The following is a 20,929-nucleotide window of genomic DNA, read 5'->3' on the forward strand; positions in this document are numbered from 1 at the left end:
AAGTACTTTGTGAAAAATATTTCATGGATTCAATTCAAACCGATATTTATTTTTGGGCAAAGCCATGGTTTGCCTGTTGGCTTAGTACAGAAACCAGTGCTGGGCATGGTGGGAGGTGGTAGGAAGAGGGAGCTGAAGACCCTCTGTGCCCAGTTTTTTGTTTATAGTCGTATCTCATCATATGCCCAAGCCATGTTCACTTCTTCAAGGACTGAGTTACAGGATTTGATGACTGTTAGACTCTAGGCTTCTTTCTCTGTTCTTCCTGTTCTTCTGCCTGTTCATCTTTATTAAGGATTCCACAGAGTTTGGGTTCTAACTACTAACTACAAAGGATGAATATGTCAAAAGTTGGCTAAAATTACAGAGTCTTAGAAATGTATCATAAAAAGGCAGAACTTCAGTTACATGGGGCAAAACTGGGAGCGGGAAGAACCTGCCTCTCAAATGGGATAATACATGAGATTGCAAAACCATTTCCTATTCACATCTTATAAATTACTCACCTTCACACCTATTGACCTACACAACACCATCCACCCTTCCTCCATTCGAGAAAAACACAAGTAGTAAGCTACTCTCATTCAACTACTTGATCGCAAACACCTACTCTGAACCAAGCATCTAGCACGTTAGGGCATCAGTCATTCAAACCCTAGCTACTTATAAACTCTCAGAACAGAGCTGCAAGAGCCAAAGCTTGTTCCCTAAGGGTAAACTACTGGGCCAGGCTTGACCCCTAGATTTAAGGCACTGCTGAACCCTAGCAGAGATCTCAAGAGAGCAGGCATTGCCAAGCCCCTCCGTCTGTGTGGTTTTCTTTCTCATCTGTGCAAATCTCCGATTACACTTCCCCTCAAGGCACTGCGGGCTTCGCTGAGTAAAAGAATTAAATGCTTATTAGGATTCTGCACGTGTGCCCTGGGAACTGCATCCCACATACCACAGTGCTGTCCTTGCATCGTTAGCACAAACACCTACCCACATCTGACAAGGGACATCAAACCACTTCAGGTAATTGCATTTCCAGAGCAGCTGATAATGAAACCGGGAAGATTAGCCTTATCCCTTGCCTCACTCAAAAAGTAGATAAAATCTAGCATTTTTGCTTTTTTTTCCTTCAATAATCAGTCAAAGTTTTGCCTTAAACTATTTGACTGTTTTCTCTCTACTCATGAGCTCTAAGTTTTTAACCATGTTCATTTGTTTGCAATATCTGCTTCATCATCTTATTTAATCATGGATTGTCTTTCCACTTAATTAAACTCACTTTTCATTTTGAAACTTTACATTAAAAAGAAAAATACAGAAGTCATGTAGAATTATTCCACTAATCTATTCTATCAGTCAAATAATAGTTCCTTGCCCTTACACACTTAAAAATGAGACATTATTACAATTATAATAAAAAATCTTTCCCTTGTCTTTCTTCAATTCCTGAATTCTTAAAGCCAGGTAAGTAGAAAAGTGCCAGATCCTAAATACTGCTGAAAAAAACATCCTCCAAAGTCAATGTTTGACATTCAATTTAGGATTAATTGTAAGAAAAACTACCACCAAAACAAATGCGGGCGTATTCGTCTGTTTTCACACTGCTAAAAAGAAATATCCGAGACTGGGTAATTTATAAAGGAAAGAAGTTTAGCTGGCTCACAGTTTGGCATGCCTGGGGAGGCCTCAGAAAACTTACAATCGTGGCGGAAGGGGAAGCAGGCATCTTCTTCTCAAGGCAGCAGGAGAGCAAAGAGCAGGGGAAACTGCCGCTTTTAAAGCTATCAGATCTCGTGAGAACTCACTCGGTATCATGAGAACAGCGAAAACCACCCTCACAATCCAGTCACCTCCCTCCCTCAACACCTGGGGATTACAGGTCCCTCCCCCCCCACAAGTGGGGATTACAATTCGAGACGAGATTTGGGTGGAGACACAGAGCCAAACCAAATCATATCAGTGAGTTTACCTATGTTAGTTAAAATACTGCATTATTCCTTATTTTACATTTCCACTTAATTATATATTCATTTCCTTTGTTGGATAAGATATAAAAGGACTTTCCTTGAGGATCTGTCCAGATCTCTGACAAAAAGGCAATCTCTCAGTCCATGAATGAATTTTGGTTTAAATTTATTAGTTACAATGAGGATAAATCTTAATATTCAGGACTCATCTCTGACTCAAGATTGATTGCATAGTAAATCTAGTAATATACAGAAATAACAAATGACTGACAACTTCAGAGAATTCTTCAGAAGACATACTCAAAGAGAAGAAACAAGAACATACCATCTTCAGGAACCATTGACTTCTTGATTGATTTACAGTTGAGCCCTACGGAGTGGAGGGCATGAGTTGGATTAATATCCATTCTAGACACTGAACAGTGAACAAACATAAGGACAGAACCAAAGAAAAAGTATTTGAAGCTTCCCCTTTTTAAGGCAGTTTTTACATTTTCTGCTTCTGCTCACCTGAGGATGATGGCAACAGGTCTGTACAGGTAGGAGCCTATGATCTTGGAGAAGTGAGTGTTTCTGAATGTTTAAGGTTTATTCATTCAGCATGCATTTATTAAGTACCTAGGATATACCATGTGTTTTAGGAGTCAATGTCTTACCCACCCCCATGTTTTGCAGGTTTCCCCTCATACCTCTCTACATTTGTAAGGTTGTGTACACAAAAGTGTATTCTGTGGAAACCAGATGCTTGGTGAAGCAATGTTCCTCTCATGGAATGGTTTGGGAAGTGCTGCATGCTCTTGCAGATTTACAATGTACATTAATCACAAGAGAGCACAATGGGAATTACAGTAGGCACGGGAGCTTCTCTGTCTGTGTCTGCTTCTCGCTAGCTGTGTGCTTCGGGCAAGTCCATGCAGCTCTCAAAGACAAAGGCTCCCTCTCTTATCTCTGACATGATAGCATTGCCTCAGCCACCTTAACAGTGGCCTCGCCACACAGCCTCACATTGTGGGAATCTGTAGCAGACAGTTCTGGCTGCTTATCTAGATGCACTTCTTCCTGCCTCCTTTCTCGTTCCTGCTTTGTTCAGATATCTAGCCTCCACTGTGCACCACACATGCCTCAGGGACACTGAGCTTCCTTTGGCTGAAGTAAGCCAAGGGTGACCACAGCTTTCTGGCTTGTGATTTGCTGGAAAGCTGGGTAAAGGCCTTTAGACCTTTTCTTGAAGAGCTTCCAGAAGCATCCCCCTGCCTGTTTCCCTGGACACTGGGTAGGCAGTATGGCACTGCTATAGCCATCTAGTTACCAAAGGATATGAGGCAAGGGAGAACCAATAGAACAGCACAGGATGGGGCTGGAACCACTGGACTAAGTCCACCTTGAAGCCCTCTCTCTCTGAACCTCCAGTAATGTAAGCCAAGAAATTCATTTATGCCAATTTGGGACTCTGTTATTTGTAGTTGAAGTTATCTGATGGCTACAGCCCTCTAAAAGAGATGCCCTCCCTGACTGAGGATCCTCACAAATCTAATCAGAGTTTATCTTCAAGACTTGCTTGCCCTATGTTGCCTGTCCTCTTTTGGAAAATATTTGCATTGGAACTGATTTTGAGTCTGCACTTAGGCCCTGTGGATGGGCTCACCTTGCCCATTGCTTTGCATGGCTTCTTACTGCCGCACTCAGCTATGATGCCCAGGTATTCAAGTCAGTGCTCAGAGCCCTTGACATCCTGCTTGCCTGGAAGGGGACCCAGAATCCCTTCCTGGAGCTCCCATTTGTCCTAGGCAATTCAGGGCCATTCTCAACGTGGCAGCTCTGCCAATCCACGATGTCCTCCACGTGCTCCCAGACCCTTAGCTGGAACCAATTTTCCTGAACTAAAAAAGTCCTTGTGTGGTGGCTTAGGAGACTGTGAGCTCTCAACACAGAGCTCTGCAGCCTTATGTTGAGGGCTTGGGTTATTTTTTTCTAAAAAATGATGCCCTAAGACTACCAGGGTGAGAATCACCAATATCAGAATCAGATGCTTGTTAAAAATGAAGATTCTCAGACTTGCTAAATAGTACTTCCGGCATTGAGCTGCAGAAGCCCTATTTTTCACAGTCCCAACCAGAATGATCTCAACTCTGGATCACCCTAAAGACAGCTCAGCTTCCAGTCTCAGCATCTGATGAAATAGAAGCCAAGGCAAGGAGTGAGGGGGGCTGGGCAGGAGACAGAATTGTGAAGATGAGAGGGGAGTGGGAAGAGTAACAGAAAGATGCTGCACTGTTTCAGATACACAGTAGAGGAACTGTGCCTAAAGGTGGACTCAAATCACAACTGTTTTTCAGTTTCTTGGACTTTCACCTTTGCCCATTTGTTAGCCTTTGTCTTCTGGCATGATCTGCACCCAGACACAATCAGTATCACCATGTAACCCTCTACAAATCCTATAGTTGACAACACATAATGATGCAATAAAATAAAATAGAATAAAATGTCCAAGATCCAAAGGTCATAGCAAACTTTGTAACTGGTGAGCTACATATCACAAGTTTCGCCTAGGGATCATTTCACGAATGTAAAACATAGTTTCCCGATTTCATGCCACACCTCATCTCCCAAGTCCATGCGTGTCCTCATTGTTCATTTCATGCTTTGCGTGGCTTCATAAGTTCCTTTCCAGTGAGAAAGAGAAACCAACCCACCTTCATTTTCTTCCTTTTTCTTATGAAATATATTTTACCCAGTGATTGACATGACAGAATACAGATTGTATAGAAAGTAATGCCGATAATTTCTGACTGCTTTCACTCAGAATTGAATTTAGGGAGCATTTACACGTGGGTGGGGAAAAGGTGTTAGGTAACTTTTTTTTTCAAGGAGTGATTGATGGATGGAATTCAAAGTTTATTCTAGAATGTAGATCTATTCAAAGTGGACCTTTGACAGGCCATTCCCTCAGATCTTCCTCATATTCATAGCTAATCCCCTTGTCTCTTTTATACTAACAAATCTACATGTTCCCCATCTTTCCTCACTCCACTACTGCGATTCTCATTGGACATTTTGACACCAAAGTATTTCTCATTTTCTTACTCACTAGGGGCAAATTAAATTAATCTGAGGCCTGGGATGCTTGGCCATCCCAGGTCCCTATGCAATGGACTTTAAATATCTATGCAGTGGACTCTAATGATTGAATTTATTTTTTGCATTCTAGTTTTTAAATTACATTGAAGATACCACAGAGTTAACTTAAAGTACATAGGGCTTTCAGATTAGAACTCAAAGGTCAGGTTTTGGAGTCTGGGCCTTCTGATCACCAACATCATCTCCATCCTTTATTCTTTCCTTTGGTGGCACCCAAAGTGGCTGTGCTTCAGAATCATTTGAGGAATTTTTTTTAAACTACACATTTTTTGACTCAACGCAGAGAATCTAACTTTGTGAAGTTGGGGCCCAGGTTCATTTTTTTTTTTTTTTTTTTTTTTTTTACAATATCCCCCAAGCAATCATGCAGATACCAGGGACACATTTACTGAAGACTTTTAGGGAGCACTTCTATCTGGTCCAGGGGTTCTTAAACTTTCACATGCATCAGAAGCACCTGGAGACCTTGTTAAATCACAGGTTGAACCTGCAGAGTTTCTGATTTAATAGGTCTGAGATGGAGTCTGAGATTTGCATTTCTAACAAGTTTCCAGGTGACGCTGTGGGGCCACACTTTTAGAGCCATGCCTGTAACCGAGGTTGCTTGTGTATGTGTTTATTACTTATTAGCATACCTATTATGTGGCCAAGGAGCAGGCTTCAGAAGAAGGAATGATCCTCTCACATCAGAGGTAACACCTGGATAAACATTATCATCACCCGAGAGCTTTTGTTTGTTTAAATTTAACTTTCAGCTATTGGGGGTAGGCTTGAGCTTCACCTCAGAGCTACTGAATCAACATCTCCAGAATGTCCTGGGAACTTGTTTTGTTTTGGAGTTACTCAGAAGATTCAGATTTATTACAAGGATTTGAAACCATTTCCTTAGACAAGCCCATCTTGTGAGTTCATGAATAACTTACACAAAAAATTATTTGATTTTATCTGAAATTCAAATTTGGTGGGGAATCCCATATTTTTATTCGTAATCCCCTGTTCACTCAGCTGCCTTTACCAGAAGTTTGTTTCCTTTGCACTCCCTCCTTTGCTCAACATACCCCGATTTTAAATGCTTAAGGGAATAGAGGTGAGACATGAAATCCATATGAACTTGATGTTCAGGGTGAAGAAGAGAAAATTAAGATATTTCCTCAGGAAAGAAAAAAACACACACAAAAGAAACTTCATTAATCTATACAGCAGAAACAAAATCAGAAAAAAAAAAGTGCTGTCTGCTAATGGTTTTTTACCAATTTGTCAATTACACAGTCAAAAGAAACCCTGGGGAATAAAAAGATGCCAAAGATGCTATTAAAATTTCCAAGTGAAGCCATATATAATTATTTTCAAACAAGTATAAGCTATGAAAATGCAAATACTTCAAGATGCTGAGTGAAAGATAGGATAAATCTACATTAGGCTTCAAAACTGATGCTACCAAGTGAGTCTAAGTTTGGGCCAGAGACAGGGAGATAATGATGTCTGCCCCCTCCCTGTTTGATAGGACGCTAAGGAGCCTTAAGATGAAATGCTCCCAGTGTGTCAAGGATGAGAAGAAACATAAATACAGCTCAGCCCCTAACATCAGTACATAACTACAAGATGGAATCAAATACATGAAACAATCAAAACAGAAGACAAATTCACTGACTCAGAAGACAAAGAAAACAAGGGAAGTGATTTGGCCAACCATTGCTCAGGCTGAGTAACCACCATTAGCACCATGGTCCCTGCAAAGAAAGTGGCTTTCTCCTTAAGCAGTCTTGACATCCCATAGGCTAGGGGTCAGCACATTTTTCCTGAAAAGGGCAAGATAGTAAAGCTTTTAGACTTTGCAGACTATACAGTCTTTGCTGCATCTCTGCAACCCTGCCATTATAGCACAAAAGGAGACACACACAATACAGAAACAAGTGGCCATGGCTGTGTTTTAATAAAAACTTATTCACAAAAATGAGTGGTGGAATGTATTTGGCCTGTGGGCCATAATTTGCCAACTCATGTCATAGGTGAGCCCATATGGCAAGGATAGCATCATTAATAGAGTCTACAAGGGCACCCAGCATTCTAATGAGGGATATTTAATTGGGGGGAAAAACCCATTCCATTAGCTCATCACTATAAATACAAGGGCAGAGAGTTTAAAAGTCATCCCAAAGTGTGACTGAAGGCAGGAAATCAGAATTCTAGAAACAGGAAGAAGATGCTCATTTGAAATTCAGAGATTGCACTGTAAGTGGAAAGAGAAGAGAATGGGAGCAAACATTTAGCATGTATTTACAGAAGTTCTCTTGGTAGACATGGCATGCATAGAGAATATGACTGAAGGAGGAAAAGGGACCCCGCCTTGCCACTTTCTGTGACTAGAACTTTTGAAGCTACTACTGCTGAGGGTGCATCATATGACAAGGTGTCATCTTCCTTTATCAGGGAGGCTTCCCAGATATTCTCAATTCACTAAGTTTGTATTAGCATCCTAAAATGCAGCTCTCCCCCAAAAGAAAAAAGCTAAATAGCTTCAGCATCGAATTTTATAGTTTAACACATATCACCAACAGTGCATGGACACAAATGTCTATTTTATGACCCTGGTAACTGTTTCACCAGAGGTCTCCACATCAGTCAAGAAACACACAAGCATGCATTTACATTGTATAATTTAAAAGCTTTATTTCCCCCCACAATTTGCAAATAGATTTCATATTAGTTCAACTGGAAGTTTTCTTCGTACAGTTGCCTTTCTCATTGACTATGCTGTTGGTGGGGAAAACTGCTTTCTCATGAGGGGAAGGGTTAGATTTCATAGAGACGCTCTGAGCTAATCACATAAACAAGAGGGTTTGACCTGGCAGCCTCTGAGGCAGTCAAGGAGGTCAAGAAATCCTTTCAGCTAAAGGCCTAGTCAGGTGGGACTAGTTGCCAGGATCCTCTCTGCAGAACTGCCCAAACGTAGCTCTCTTTGACCAGGAAGGCTGGAAGTCAGACCATCTTCTCAGGCCCTGCCAAATTCCCATCCTCAGTCCTGTGGCCTCATGCGGGAACATTTTATCCAAGCAAACCACTGGCTTTTGCCTTGAGGTCCAATGTGCACTCTTCACCAAGTGCAAGATTGATCTTCACTCCAAAGTTCACCGTTCACACAGTTTTTGGCTTGTGCTTTAGAGGCTGGTCTCTGCCTCCCCTAGGAATGGTGGCATCACAGCAATGGAAGCACAAAGACCCAGGCAAGCACTGGTAGGTAGAGTGTGGGGGCACTGCTGCCAGATGTTCTCTGAGCGTGCATTACGGCAAACACTGCATTGGTGTGATTGGTGGGTAATTCTACATTGCAGATCATTCCTTCACAGCAAGACCTACACTCCTGTTACAAAAAGGAGAGAGGAAATGACAGTGAATAATAGAAGAGGGAAGGGGCAAAAGAAGGAAAGATAAAACAAAGGCTTCTTGAGCTCTATCTGAAGACAGACAATTGGAGTTGGTTATCCAATTTTGCATCATCTAGGCTCTTGGGTACCCTTCCCCCACCAATGCCAATAGAATGGAAGGGAAAAACCATGCTGAAAGTCTTTTATCCTAACTGTGATTTATCTGCATCAAATCCAAGCATTAGCAAGGCAAAGAGGAAGAGAAACTGCATAAGAGTGCTTGATTGAGTCCACAAATCTTCTAAAGGTTTGTAAGGGAAAACACTCAGACAAAAATAAAAGCTAGGAACCTTTCGGATTAGTCATTGATTTTCTTTCTCAGTGCTACTTGTTAGGGGATAATAATGACTCTCTATTGTCTATGCTAACACCTGATTCTTATCATTACAGCAACAATTGTTTACTAATTATGGTTGCTGAGTGGTGTAAGAAAAAATAAAGGCTTGTCCCTAACAGGTGTTTTCAGGGGATGTTTTCAGGTAATACCAAACCGTGCCAGGTACAATGCCTCAACCTGATAAACCCAGCCACTCATAGAGGCTTCCAGGATGACTAGGTATGATAAAGGCATCAACTCTAGGCATCCATATCAGTGGTTCTCAACCCTGGCTGCACATCAGAATCACCTTAGGGAACTTTTTAAAAAGATCCTGACACCCAGGACCCTACCCTGAGGTTCCATTTCAACTGGTCTGGAGAGCCTGCTGGCCTGCATCCCTCAACAACAAGCAGAGCTTGTAAAAGCTACCCAGGTGATTCTTGTGTAGCTAGAGCTAAAAGCCACTGATATGAGAATCATTTTCTGTACTTATTACAGGGTAAATCAAATTCTAAAACCTCATGAAATGAACATATTTTCAAGTAATTCTTTCTTAAGCATTTCAGAATTCCAGGCATATAAAGGAGTGAAATGCTCATTTAGAATGATAGAATGAGAACGTTAAAGCGATCAATTGATCTAAAAGGTATCTACAGTTCATCATATTAAACTGAGGCTAATCCTTCAGACTCCCTTCCTCATCTAAGCAGAAGCAGTGGATAAGACAAGGGTTCCTTCATTTCTTTGGTCTCCATTTTATGTTTGTACGGAGTCTCTGTTCTTTGGTCTCCATTTTATCTTTGTATGGAGTCTGTTCTTTGGTCTCCATTTTATCTTTGTATGGAGTCTCTGTTCTTTGGTCTCCATTTTACCTTTGTATGGAGTCTGTTCTTTGGTCTCCATTTTATCTTTGTATGGAGTCTTTCCTCAAAATGTAAACATGGTCCACATATTACTATCCTTCCTGCCTCTCCTTTGATCTACGACTTACATTACTAGCATGAAAGTTTAGACAATAACACACACACACGATCCTTACCGTATGTTCAGAATCTCGGCTGTGGTGGCAACCGACAAAATGACATTCACTTCTGGAGGCACACTTTTTGGTGATGGATGTGCTTCTTCCATGGCTGGTGAAGTGATGAACTGTCAAACAGTACTGTGTATCTAGGCAAGAGGAAACAAAAAACAAAACCAAGAAACAAGGTAATTTCAATATCCATATTACAAAAGAGAGCTCTTAACAATTAATGCAGAAAGGACTCAAATTCAGGCCAGTCCTGGGGTTTTTAGGCAAGACATTTCATAGCAGTGAACTCTGAAGTTTCTAGGTGATATTTTTCAAAGGACACCAGCTTCTGAAGAACATATGTGTTTTGAAAATGAACGTAAATGGGCACTCATCCTGTGGTTTCAGTTAGAGCTGAGGAAAAACTGCAAGCATTTTATCAAAACATGGGTCTGCTCATTTGATATGAAAATATTTATGTCTCTGGCCCTCTCTCTCCCTCTGAAGCACGTTCTCGAAATCTAAAATAAAATGAAAATTGTGATGGTAAAACGCAATGGGTCAGAACAGTTGTTTCATTATACACTTGTTTCATTATTCATCATTTTTCTCTTGTATACTAATAGGCCATGTGGTGAGCTGGGGTGAAAAGCAGGTGCTTCGAATTACACATCACAATCACCTTTTTCACTCATTTATTAAATTGTAAAACCCGCAATTCATTTTGCACCAACCTAATAATTTTTTTTTTTTTTTTTTTTTTTTTTTGAGACGGAGTCTCACTCTGTCCCCAGGCTGGAGTGCAGTGGCGTGATCTCGGCTCACTGCAAGCTCCGCCTCCCGGGTTTACACCATTCTCCTTCCTCAACCTCCTGAGTAGCTGGGATTACAGGCACCCGCCACCACGCCCGGCTAATTTTTTTTTTGGATTTTTAGTAGAGACGGGGTTTGACCATGTTAGCCAGGATGATCTCGATCTCCTGACCTCATGATCCACCCGCCTCGGCCTCCCAAAGTGCTGGGATTATAGGCGTGAGCCACCGCGCCCGGCTGCACCAACCTAATAATTTCTATTCTGGTTCTAATCCTACCAACATGTTAGACTTTTCTCATCCATGTATTTCCATTTTTTTTCCTCCTCTTTTACTTTCTCTGTTTCCCACCCACCACCTCCTGCTTAGTATAGCTACAGTACCTCATTTCTACCCAGAATTATCCTTAAGGTTTTAACCACTCACATTTTATTACTTAGGGTTCTTTGAGGAAGTTTCATTCAATATCCTAGGACATTATTCTTTGGTTCTGTGTCTCTTTTATACCAGAGGCCAATGAAATGCTTCTTAGTTTACTGATCAGAGACTACAACAGCAATGCCATAGAATGGGAAAAAAATTGGACTAAAGCTGAGAAGACTGGGCTTATGGAACTGCCTTTGCCATAGGTGAGCAAGTCACGGTAGATCTTCTGAGCTCTTTTTTTTTTTTTTTTTGGTTTTAGTAAAATGATAGATAATAAGTGTCTTGATGCTTTGATAGGGTTGTGATAAACTTTACATAATACGAACAGTAGCAAACCCATATTGAGTGTGCACTATCAGCCAGGTACTCCTATAACTTGTGTTCAAGCATTCAATCTTCACCATAAGCCTTAAGGTAAGTCATATTAACAGCCTCATTTTACCGGTAAACTGAGGACAATTTCTTGCCCATGGTCACAGAGAAAGAAAATGGTGAAAAGTAGGATTCTAACTCAGTAGGTTTCCTAGGGCTTGCACTGTTAACCAGAACATTATTCTACTCCTCAGTATACTTAATATTAAACCACGTGGCAATTGATATGGTTTGAATCTGTGTCTCACCCAAATCTCATATCAAACTGTGAGCCCCCATGTTGGAGAGGGGAGGTGATTAAATCATGGGGGTGGATCCTTCATGAATGGTTTAGTGCCATCCCCTTAGTGCTGTTCTTGTGATAGTGAGTTCTCATGAGATCTGCTTGTCTAAAACTGTGTAGCACCTCCCCCCTCTCTTTCTTGCTCCTGCAACCACCATGTGAGATGCCTCATTCCCTCTTTGCCTTCTGCCATGATTGTAAGTTTCCCGAGCCCTCCCCAGAAGCCAAGAAGACGCCAGCATCATGCTTCCTGAACAGCCTATGGAACCATAAGCCAATTAAATCTCTTTTCTTTATAAATGACCCAGTCTCAGGTGTTTCTTTATAGCAATGAAGGAACGGACTAATACAGTGATATAATGTAGAGTGCCCTACAAGAGTAGCTGACTTCCAGATTCAAAAGGAAAGGGAGCCGCTAAAAGTTCTGGAGAAAACATTTCAATTTCTACTCTAAACAAAGAAGAATCAAAAACTGGTAGCTGCATGTGTTCATACAGAACAGGACACATGCTAAGGCAGCCCTAAAAAGTCAGCATAAAAGCCAGGGTAAATAAAACAAGAAATGTCATTCTTGTCATATCCTGTTACACAGAAGACTTCTTTTAACAACACCAACAGACCACAGAAGTGAAGCTGTAAAGTAAAAAGGAAATCTGAGATGACAAAGAACAATAGCCGTAGGCCTATTTGCCCCAAGAAATGGTTGACTATCACTCCCTGAAATGACAAAGTGAAAAGTAAGAAGTTACACCCTCAATTAGAATTCCAGGTGGTTAGTATCTTTGGGACCTGCCTGGCCTATAGTAAGAATGTCCTATCATGCCATGCTGGAATGCAGAGCCATTCCGTATTGAGCCCATTAAGAGTCAGCCTCTCAGGTGGACTCGGCAGAGCAGACTCTCTTCCACCCTTCCCATCTCTGATGTTTTCTTGGTGGTGGAAAGCTGCAGCTTCTCCTTTGGTTCAGCCATGTTTCAACAGAGAAGAAATCCTAAAGCCCAGAAACAGCCATGCATCTTCTTTGCCTGCATGCTAAGATGGCTTTGGTCAACTAATGACAAATTGGAGCATTATGTACAGACCTAGAAGGAGCAGTGTTTTGGTACAATTCAAAACAATAGCATGAGCCATGAAGATAAGGCCTACCAGGTTGGACATCAGTGCCGCAGTTTACTACTGTTCTAACCCTTGCTGCCCAGCTTTCAAGGCAACTTAAAGCAAATTGTTAAAGGATGATACTCTCTGAAATAAATTAGTAAAGAGAAGCATCAACAAACCTTGAAAACTTTGAAATAACAAAGATAAATTTCTGTTGAAAATGTAGAAATAAATCCCCAAATACATACAATCATGCATGCACACATACACTCATAAGCGCACACACAACTTAAGGATGATCCCTTGACAGAAATGTAAAAGAACCTCAAGAAAAACATATTTTGTTAATTAATTATTCTTGAAAATAAATAACAAAAAACACTGTCCACATGGATGCCACAGCCATTTGTGCTAATTTATGGCATACGATTCTCAGGCATAGTAGAGGTCTCCAATGTATTTATTGGATTAGTATTTATTAGCTCCACACATTGGCTGTAACTGGAAGAGGTAAAGCTATGCCACTGCTATAAATAATGTGGTACTGGAATTTCCAAAAGATTCAGGGTAACAGTAGACCAAAACTAGTTATCTCTAATTCTGTAAGAGTTTTTTTTTCTTGGCCTTTTATATCTGAAAAACCTAAAAAACAGTACATCCTAAAATCTGAACAACCTGATCTCCTAAGTAGGGTTTTAACATTTCAATTCATCCATCAGCACATTCTGTCTGCTTTACTTCCAAGTTCATATGCGTTCAATCATTCACCTCCCCACCTCCTCTGCTCCTACCAACCTAGTCCAAATTCTCATCTTCTGTCTGAAGATGAGAGTCCTCATTTGGAGTTCCCTCCTACTCTTGTCCCCAACCCTCCATTCTCCACACAGCAGCCAGAGCAATATTTTGGAACACAACTGCTATGTATTCCCTAGCTTAAAACTCCCTACCGCCTTCTCATCACCTTTACAATAAAATCCAAACTGTTAGAAAAAAGAAGCTCCTGCATATCCTGGCCCTTGCTTCCCTCTCGGATCCTTCCTCCATCTCCCACTAAGCCTCTGCAGCCAGTCTCCTTCCTGTTCATTGAAGAGGCCAAGCCAACTATCACCCTTGAAAACTCTGCATTTGCGATTCCCTCTTCCCAGTATGTTCTTCCCACAAATCTCCACATGGCAGCTTGCTATGGTCACTCAGGTCTTAGTTCTAAGGTACAGTTCTCAGAGAAGATTTCCCTGACTATCTAATCAGAGGCTTCCATTCATTCTGTCAGCAAATATTTACTGAGTAAACATGGGCCAGGCACTGGATTAGGCGCTGGGATATATCAGTAAACTAAACAAACTAAAAAGATACTTGGAAGTTTGTTAAATGAATGAATGAGTTTCCCAAATATCAATGTGTCTCAAGAGTATAGAAATCATCCTTTGTTTTGAGATGGTAAGTATGACTTTTCTAGAGGTATAATCAAGTATTTCTGAAATTCTGAGAATGACTTAATATTGTGGTCTATGTGTTCTCCCTGGTAAATAACATTTAAGAAATTCTTCCTTAAGGTACTCAACTTCAATTTGAGGCTTTGACACCAGTTTCCAAGAACTCTCAATATAGTCTGATGTCCAGATAGTCTCAGAAAAAAATACATCTGATTCCTAAAGAACATCATCAAGTAGGAGAGATTCAAATGAAATGAGATCACAGAAGTCTTCCAAACTCAGCACACTTACTTTGTGGACACCATTTGTCTTCTGCCCATCGATTGCAGTTATAATTATCCCCTGCGTTTTCACAAGTAAAGCACTTGAAGCTATTTGGAAATGGTGTAGCTTTAAAGAAAAAAGCAAAGTGAAACAGTAAGCTACAGAAGATAAAAATTTCAAACATCGAACATGGTACAAAATGAGCAACTTTAACAGATGAAACAAAACTTATAAGCTTTCATCCTTACAATTTCTGTTTCTAGAGAGCTAGATTTACCCATCAGGCTTTTAGGGAATTTTCTTTATTCCCTTTTGTTTAAATATGTCTTCTAAGAATTGCCACTATAGAGTGATGAAAGTGGTCCCACAGCTACTTTGAAAGATGCATAGTATTGTTCTATTATCATTTATAATTTGGGAATAAGTAGGGGTTGAGGGGGTAGATGAGGGCAGTAGAGGTATTGGAACACATGTGTCATCCCTGAAAAGAACTGGAGTCAGATTAACCTGAGTTTGAATTCTGTTCTCCCCACAGATTAGTTGTGTGATTTTTTAAAATTCTAAGATATAATAATATTTATATTAATAATGAAGATCCCCATGACTTGCAGAGGTATAATGAGGATTAAATGGGAAGTTGCAAGAAAATACCTTGTAGTCTCTAGCGCGTCAAATCATGCTGGTTTCTGTCCATATGCATTTCCAATACAGCTACATTTAACCTCAAACATGTAATCTCATCTGATATATGTCAATTATCACAACATTAGACCTTGGCCAGGAATATAACATTTAATATGAGGATGACAGTAATTCTTAAGCCCTTATAATTAGGCCAGTTTGTTATGGAAAGAAGAATTTCTGAGTTGCTGGTAGTCTGGACTGAGAGCAACTTGTCTTTATGCCTTTTTTTTTCTTTTGGCCTTGTATCTTGTAATTTTAGTGGACAAGAAGAAAAAAATAAAATAATTTGACATTTCTGTGTAGACCAGGTATAGGACCCTGTGTAAAACTTTCAATTCTCCCATTTTCGTAAGACAAAGACACTGTTTCATTCTCTTCATTCTATTAGTAAGACAGTAACCATCTTAGTAATATAACTAGAAGATGGGGTGAAAACCAGAAAGCAGTGGGTATTTCAGATAAAGGGGAGGATATGTATGGTAGCACAAAACAAGAACAAAATATCAAAAGCTAAAGTTTGGAGGACAAGAAGTTAAATACTGAGAATATATTTCAGTTTTGCCTATGTTCAAAAGTGTATTAGCAGGAAAATAAATAATGACATCCATTTTCACCAATTAAATCAGTACAGTTAAAAAATACTTATAGTCAATGCTGGTAGGTAAATGGTTAAAGTATAAATTGGCACAACCTTTTTGATTTAGTAATTCCAATTCCAGGAAATCTATTCTAAGGTCATTAGCCAATTGAAGAAATAGTGAATTTAAAACGATTTTCAATGAAGAATTATTTAACATTTAGTTTGCTTGTGATTTATTTTTCTTTCTGATATAAAGTGTGGGGGAATAGTGAAATAAGCTACAGACCAGCCTTATGATTTTTTTAAATGTAGAAGACATTAAACTATCTTCAAAGACATTGGAAAATATTCAAAATATGTATAAAGAGGGAAAAACTGTGTAAACTACATTTGTACGATCTCAGTATATCACATATGTAAATACACATACATAGAAAAAATACTGGAAGGAAATATTCCAAAAGAAAAGCTCCTTTGAATCTTGAGGTTATGAATGAATTTTATTTTCTTCTATATGTTTTCTGTCTCTTTGGAATTTTCTATAATGAACATGTATTACTTTTTTGTCTTTTTTAAAATGATTTTTTTCTCATCATAAAATTGTACTAAGCTTAAAAATTTCAAAATTTGCAGAGAAGTTAGGGTCTATGAAAATGACGTCTGTGCCATGTCTTTCAGCTATCAGTATACAATTATTACCAATTTAGAAATGTATAATGGTAGTTCAAGGTGCGTATGTGTAGTATATGTAAGTATATGTACATGTCTATAGTATACATGTGTATATACGCACACACACACAGAGATGACTGTCCCAAATAATAAAGCACAAACTAAAGAACAGTAATGATACAGATCTCATTTACGAGTAGTATAAGAGGAGGGGGTTCTCACACCTGACCATGTATCAACCGTATCAGGAGAGCTTCTTAAAAAAGAAAAGCAGAGAAAAAAGATATAAATATATTCTGCATCTCACCCTCTTGACTATTAAATCTCTGGAGAAGTGATTAGGGATATGCAGTTAAAAATCCTTTCATCATGATTCTGATACTCTTCCAGGCGTGGGAACTACAGGTACCCACATGTATACCAAATAATTTTTTATTTATAAGAATCACTCTCTAATAAAGTATATCAAAGATGTTTTACTTGTCTGAAAAGGAGGGTTAATGACATATGTATACAAACACATATCTAGACATATGTATGTAAAATGTATTAACATATATATCCTGTATGTGTTACCAATATTTGCCTATCTTTAAACTATTAGTGGAAAAGTTGAGTCTTATGTAACCTTTGCTAATGGTGATTATGCGCGGTAGTAATGAAAATCCAGGTGATATTTCCCTCCAAATTTCAAACATACAAATCTGTTTTCAAAATTGTTAATGGCCATTTGAAAGAATTAATAGATCATTTATGCAGAAACATGCAACAGCCAATTTCCTTCTCCAGGGAAGACAGACAAAGAACAATGAATTTCCTCTACTATGCCATGATTAGGAACAGTGCTCCAAAAGTTTTTTTTAAAACAAGAATGCTTTTAAAACTTCAGCAGGAAGCCAGACCATTTTAAGGAAATGGAGAAAATTTCACTTACCATATGCTTACCCATAGAAGTAATGGAGACTTTCTGTTTTATTCTAGGGATAAAACAAATGTTCTGGGAAAGACGAAGTTACAATAAATGGAAAAGGGGGCTTCATATTAACACTCTGGCCCCACAGCCATGAACTAGGATGGCAACCACCACTACTTACGGTCGAGAGGAGGCCTCACATTATAGAAGTTGATGTTCTTGGCAAATACCCAGCTTTCTGAGAAGATAACGATCTGGACAACAGCTATAGCGAGAGCGTGACAGAGGAGCAGCATGCTGACCTTGTGTGCTGGGCGGTCCGAACTCTTATATCTATGGTGAAAAGACACACTGGTTCAGTTTCTTTATATTTTACATCAGTGGGTTTGTGTTTTGCTTCTGTTTGGAAAGCTCCATTATCCAAATATATCCAACCATCTACCTGTTGTGGAGGGCCAGGACCTGCGAGTAAATTGCATTGTTTTTGATCAAATGAAAGGTAAGTAATGACCTCCTTCTACTGGTCAGGCCTCTGCACTAGCCAGGTGGGCTTTAGCAGAACACTCGATGGCCTTTTGAGTTCAGGAAGGACAAGCAGGCAGAGCTGGCCTGGCTGCACCCCATTCCCTCAGTGACTGCGGCTAGCTGGTTTTCTCTGTGCTGAATCACTGGATTTCTTAAATCAACCGTGGTTCTGAGGCATGTTGAGCCAAAGTCACTGGACCACCTATCTGTCAGTTCCATTCCTTGAGTCAACATTTGCATTTGATAAATTTTGCAACTCTTTCAAAACCTAGAAGAAACAATAAAAGTGGGAGCAGTGAGAAGGAGAGCAGGGGAAAGGACAAGGAGTCTGAGAAATAAAATCTCTGCCAGATCCTAGAGCACACCGACATTGAGAAGAGAGACAAGAGTCGTTGTGAACTGCCAGCCCCTCCTGTTTCTGTCACCCTGGGCACAAGAAGCTGCCAGGAGGCTCTAGAGGAAACAGACTAAAAGTTGTCTGAAAAGCTGACAACCATATAATGTTAGTCCTGGTCCACAAATACTACTCACCGCATTTATAGACTTTAAGTAGGCAGGGGAAAATCCCAACAAAATGACAGACAGGCACATAGCACTGAGTAAAAGATATGACATCTTAAGCCCCCTGGCTCTACTCCCCCAGAGGCAGAACTGGTAGCAAGAAAATTTATAATGTCACCACTGACAGGTTTCCTTTGACAAGGAGGAGGTGTGGGCAGCAGAAAAAGTATGTAACCGGGAACCCAAAGACTTTGGTTCAGGTGCTGGCTCTGCTATTTATTAGCTGCCTGACCTTGGGCAAGCTCTTGAAACTCTATTAACCTCAATTTCCTCATCTGTAATGTGGCTTAATAATACCTACACTGCCCACATATTTAGGTAAATGTGAGCGTCAAATGTGGGTTCAGAAAGGATCACATAGGATTGTGTACATAAAAGAACTCATCATAAAAGTTCTGTGAAAATACTAGAATACTAGAGTTCAATAATATTGGCTGAACTCCTTCTTGCTGAATCAACTGGTTTCAATGGGTTTAGGGAATTTTTCAAAGGAAAAAGGTTTGATCTCTGCATATACAAGCATAATCCTTCACATGCACAATTTGTTTGAAGCCAGAGCAATAATGCATAGATTCTAGGAATTTTCTTCCCTCTCTTATTGTGGGTATACTGATTTTGCATGTGTCACTAATAAGGCCTGCCCATGGGGATGGAACTAAATTATTAGACAATGCATAGCCACAACATCCTATCATCCCTATCGATGGTGTTTGCCACTGATAGAACTGAGTTGCTAAGAAAGTACTCAGAGTTATAAAACAACAGCAGAGTTATAAAACAGCAACCACTTTTGTGAGTATGTTTCAAAAAACAATAGCTAAACTTTCTACACTGCATTATAGCTCATGTACATAATCATACCTAGTGATATATAAAAATACATATAATTTTTTCCTGGTTCATTTTAGAAACCAAGATTGACCTTTCAGTTATTGGGTTTCTAAATTCCATTCTTATGCTCTTTCTGAAGAAATGGACAGTTAGCAAATAATATTATCCCTTACAGTCAAGTGGTTGTACTGATACAGATTCTGCTTCTCCTATTCATTTCTCTGAGTTGGTCTATTCCATAGTCATTATTATACCCTTCTTTATACCAATGGAGGCCCTTTGAGTGGGGGAGACTAATCCCTTTTTCACAGTCTCAGAAGGACTATGTTCCAGTAGCACTCCTCAAGTGTTCTTATAATATGGAGAGAAGGCCTAAGATACAGGTTTCAGTGTCACGTTATCTACATTCAAATCTCTTTTTCACTACTAAGCAACTATGGGACCTTAGACAAGTTGCTGAAGATTTCCAAGTCTTGGCTTCCTCATCTCTAGAACAAGCATAGGATAGTACTTACCTCATAGTTTTGAAGTGAGCACTGAACGACCCAGTGCATAGGGAAGCTAAGCACATAGTTTGTACGCGCTGAGTGCATGTGCTGAGCACATGGTTAAAGCTCTATTTATTGAGCACTTTCTACTCAATAGTAAAGAGCATTGGCTCAAATACCTGTATCCAAAACTGCTATTTGGTGCAAGTTCCTTAACTTCCCTGTACCAAAAATTTTTGCATCTATAAAATGGGAGTAGTAATACCCACTTCATAGGGTTGTAGGAATTAAATTAATGCCTGTAAAGTAATTAAATGAGTTACGTGTGTGGAATTTTGCTAATTTTTACTAAGTAAGCACTTACTATTATGAACAAATCCCCAGTTTGGTGTCACAAGTAAGAAGTTTGGTTTTCCTCATGTAATCTCAGTGTGAGACAAAAGCCCATTCATTCATTCAACATGTTGTTATTGATACCTAATAAATAACAAGTTATTGTTATCGCTGACTCCCCAACAAGGTCTTGACTCTAATGCAAATTGCATTTTAGAGGGAGAAGACAGGCAATACATGCGGGCAAAACATAATTTCAGATAGTCATAAGTTTCATGAAGGAAACACAATAAGGTGAGATGATGGTGAATAGAAGGTGCTACTTTACACAGACAAGGACCCAGTATGTCTCTCTGAGTAGGTGACATTCGAACAGGTAAATTAAATGATGGGAAAGAATCAGCCAAGCAAAGAATCAAGGGAAAAGTAACCAAGGTCCTAAGATGGGAAGAAGCTTGCCTCATGGGGGGAACTCAAAAAAAGCAGCCAGTGTGGCTGGAACACGAAGAAGGAGGGGACTGGACAGTCAGGGAGTCGGTGGGACCAGATCACACAGATGCTTACAGGCCATGGCAAGAATTTTGAGTCCAGCAAAATCAAGAAATTTTTGAATTTAGACCATCTAATTGTGAAAAATGCCAAGAATGCTTTTTCTCTGTCAAGTAATTGGTCCCAGATTCCTAGTCTTATCTCTAGTTCCTGAAATAAAGGGATATAAATGATAGTGAACATAGGGGAATATGGAATTCAGATACACTGCAAAGGTCTCTCTAAGAATAAATGATACACAACTTAAAAACAA

The 20,929-nt window shown here is 39.7% G+C and overlaps 1 protein-coding gene across 14 annotated transcripts in view; it reads right to left on the reverse strand.

Moving 5' to 3' along the window:
- Window positions 1-7,746: 7,746 nt before the first annotated feature.
- Window positions 7,747-20,929, reverse strand: part of LYPD6B (LY6/PLAUR domain containing 6B) — a 177,283-nt gene continuing 164,100 nt past the window's right edge. For all 14 annotated transcript variants that reach the window (XM_034954017.4, XM_034954012.4, XM_034954013.4 and 11 more), the window contains 4 exons: window positions 17,571-17,722; window positions 14,568-14,666; window positions 9,880-10,010; window positions 7,747-8,457 (listed from right to left, as the gene is read on the reverse strand). In XM_034954017.4, the coding sequence (XP_034809908.1) occupies window positions 8,293-8,457; window positions 9,880-10,010; window positions 14,568-14,666; window positions 17,571-17,722 (547 nt within the window). In that variant the 3' untranslated portion in view covers window positions 7,747-8,292. The remainder of the gene's footprint in view (window positions 8,458-9,879; window positions 10,011-14,567; window positions 14,667-17,570; window positions 17,723-20,929) is intronic.

This window comes from Pan paniscus, chromosome 13, assembly GCF_029289425.2.
Source record: "Pan paniscus chromosome 13, NHGRI_mPanPan1-v2.0_pri, whole genome shotgun sequence".
Lineage (NCBI taxonomy): Eukaryota > Metazoa > Chordata > Mammalia > Primates > Hominidae > Pan > Pan paniscus.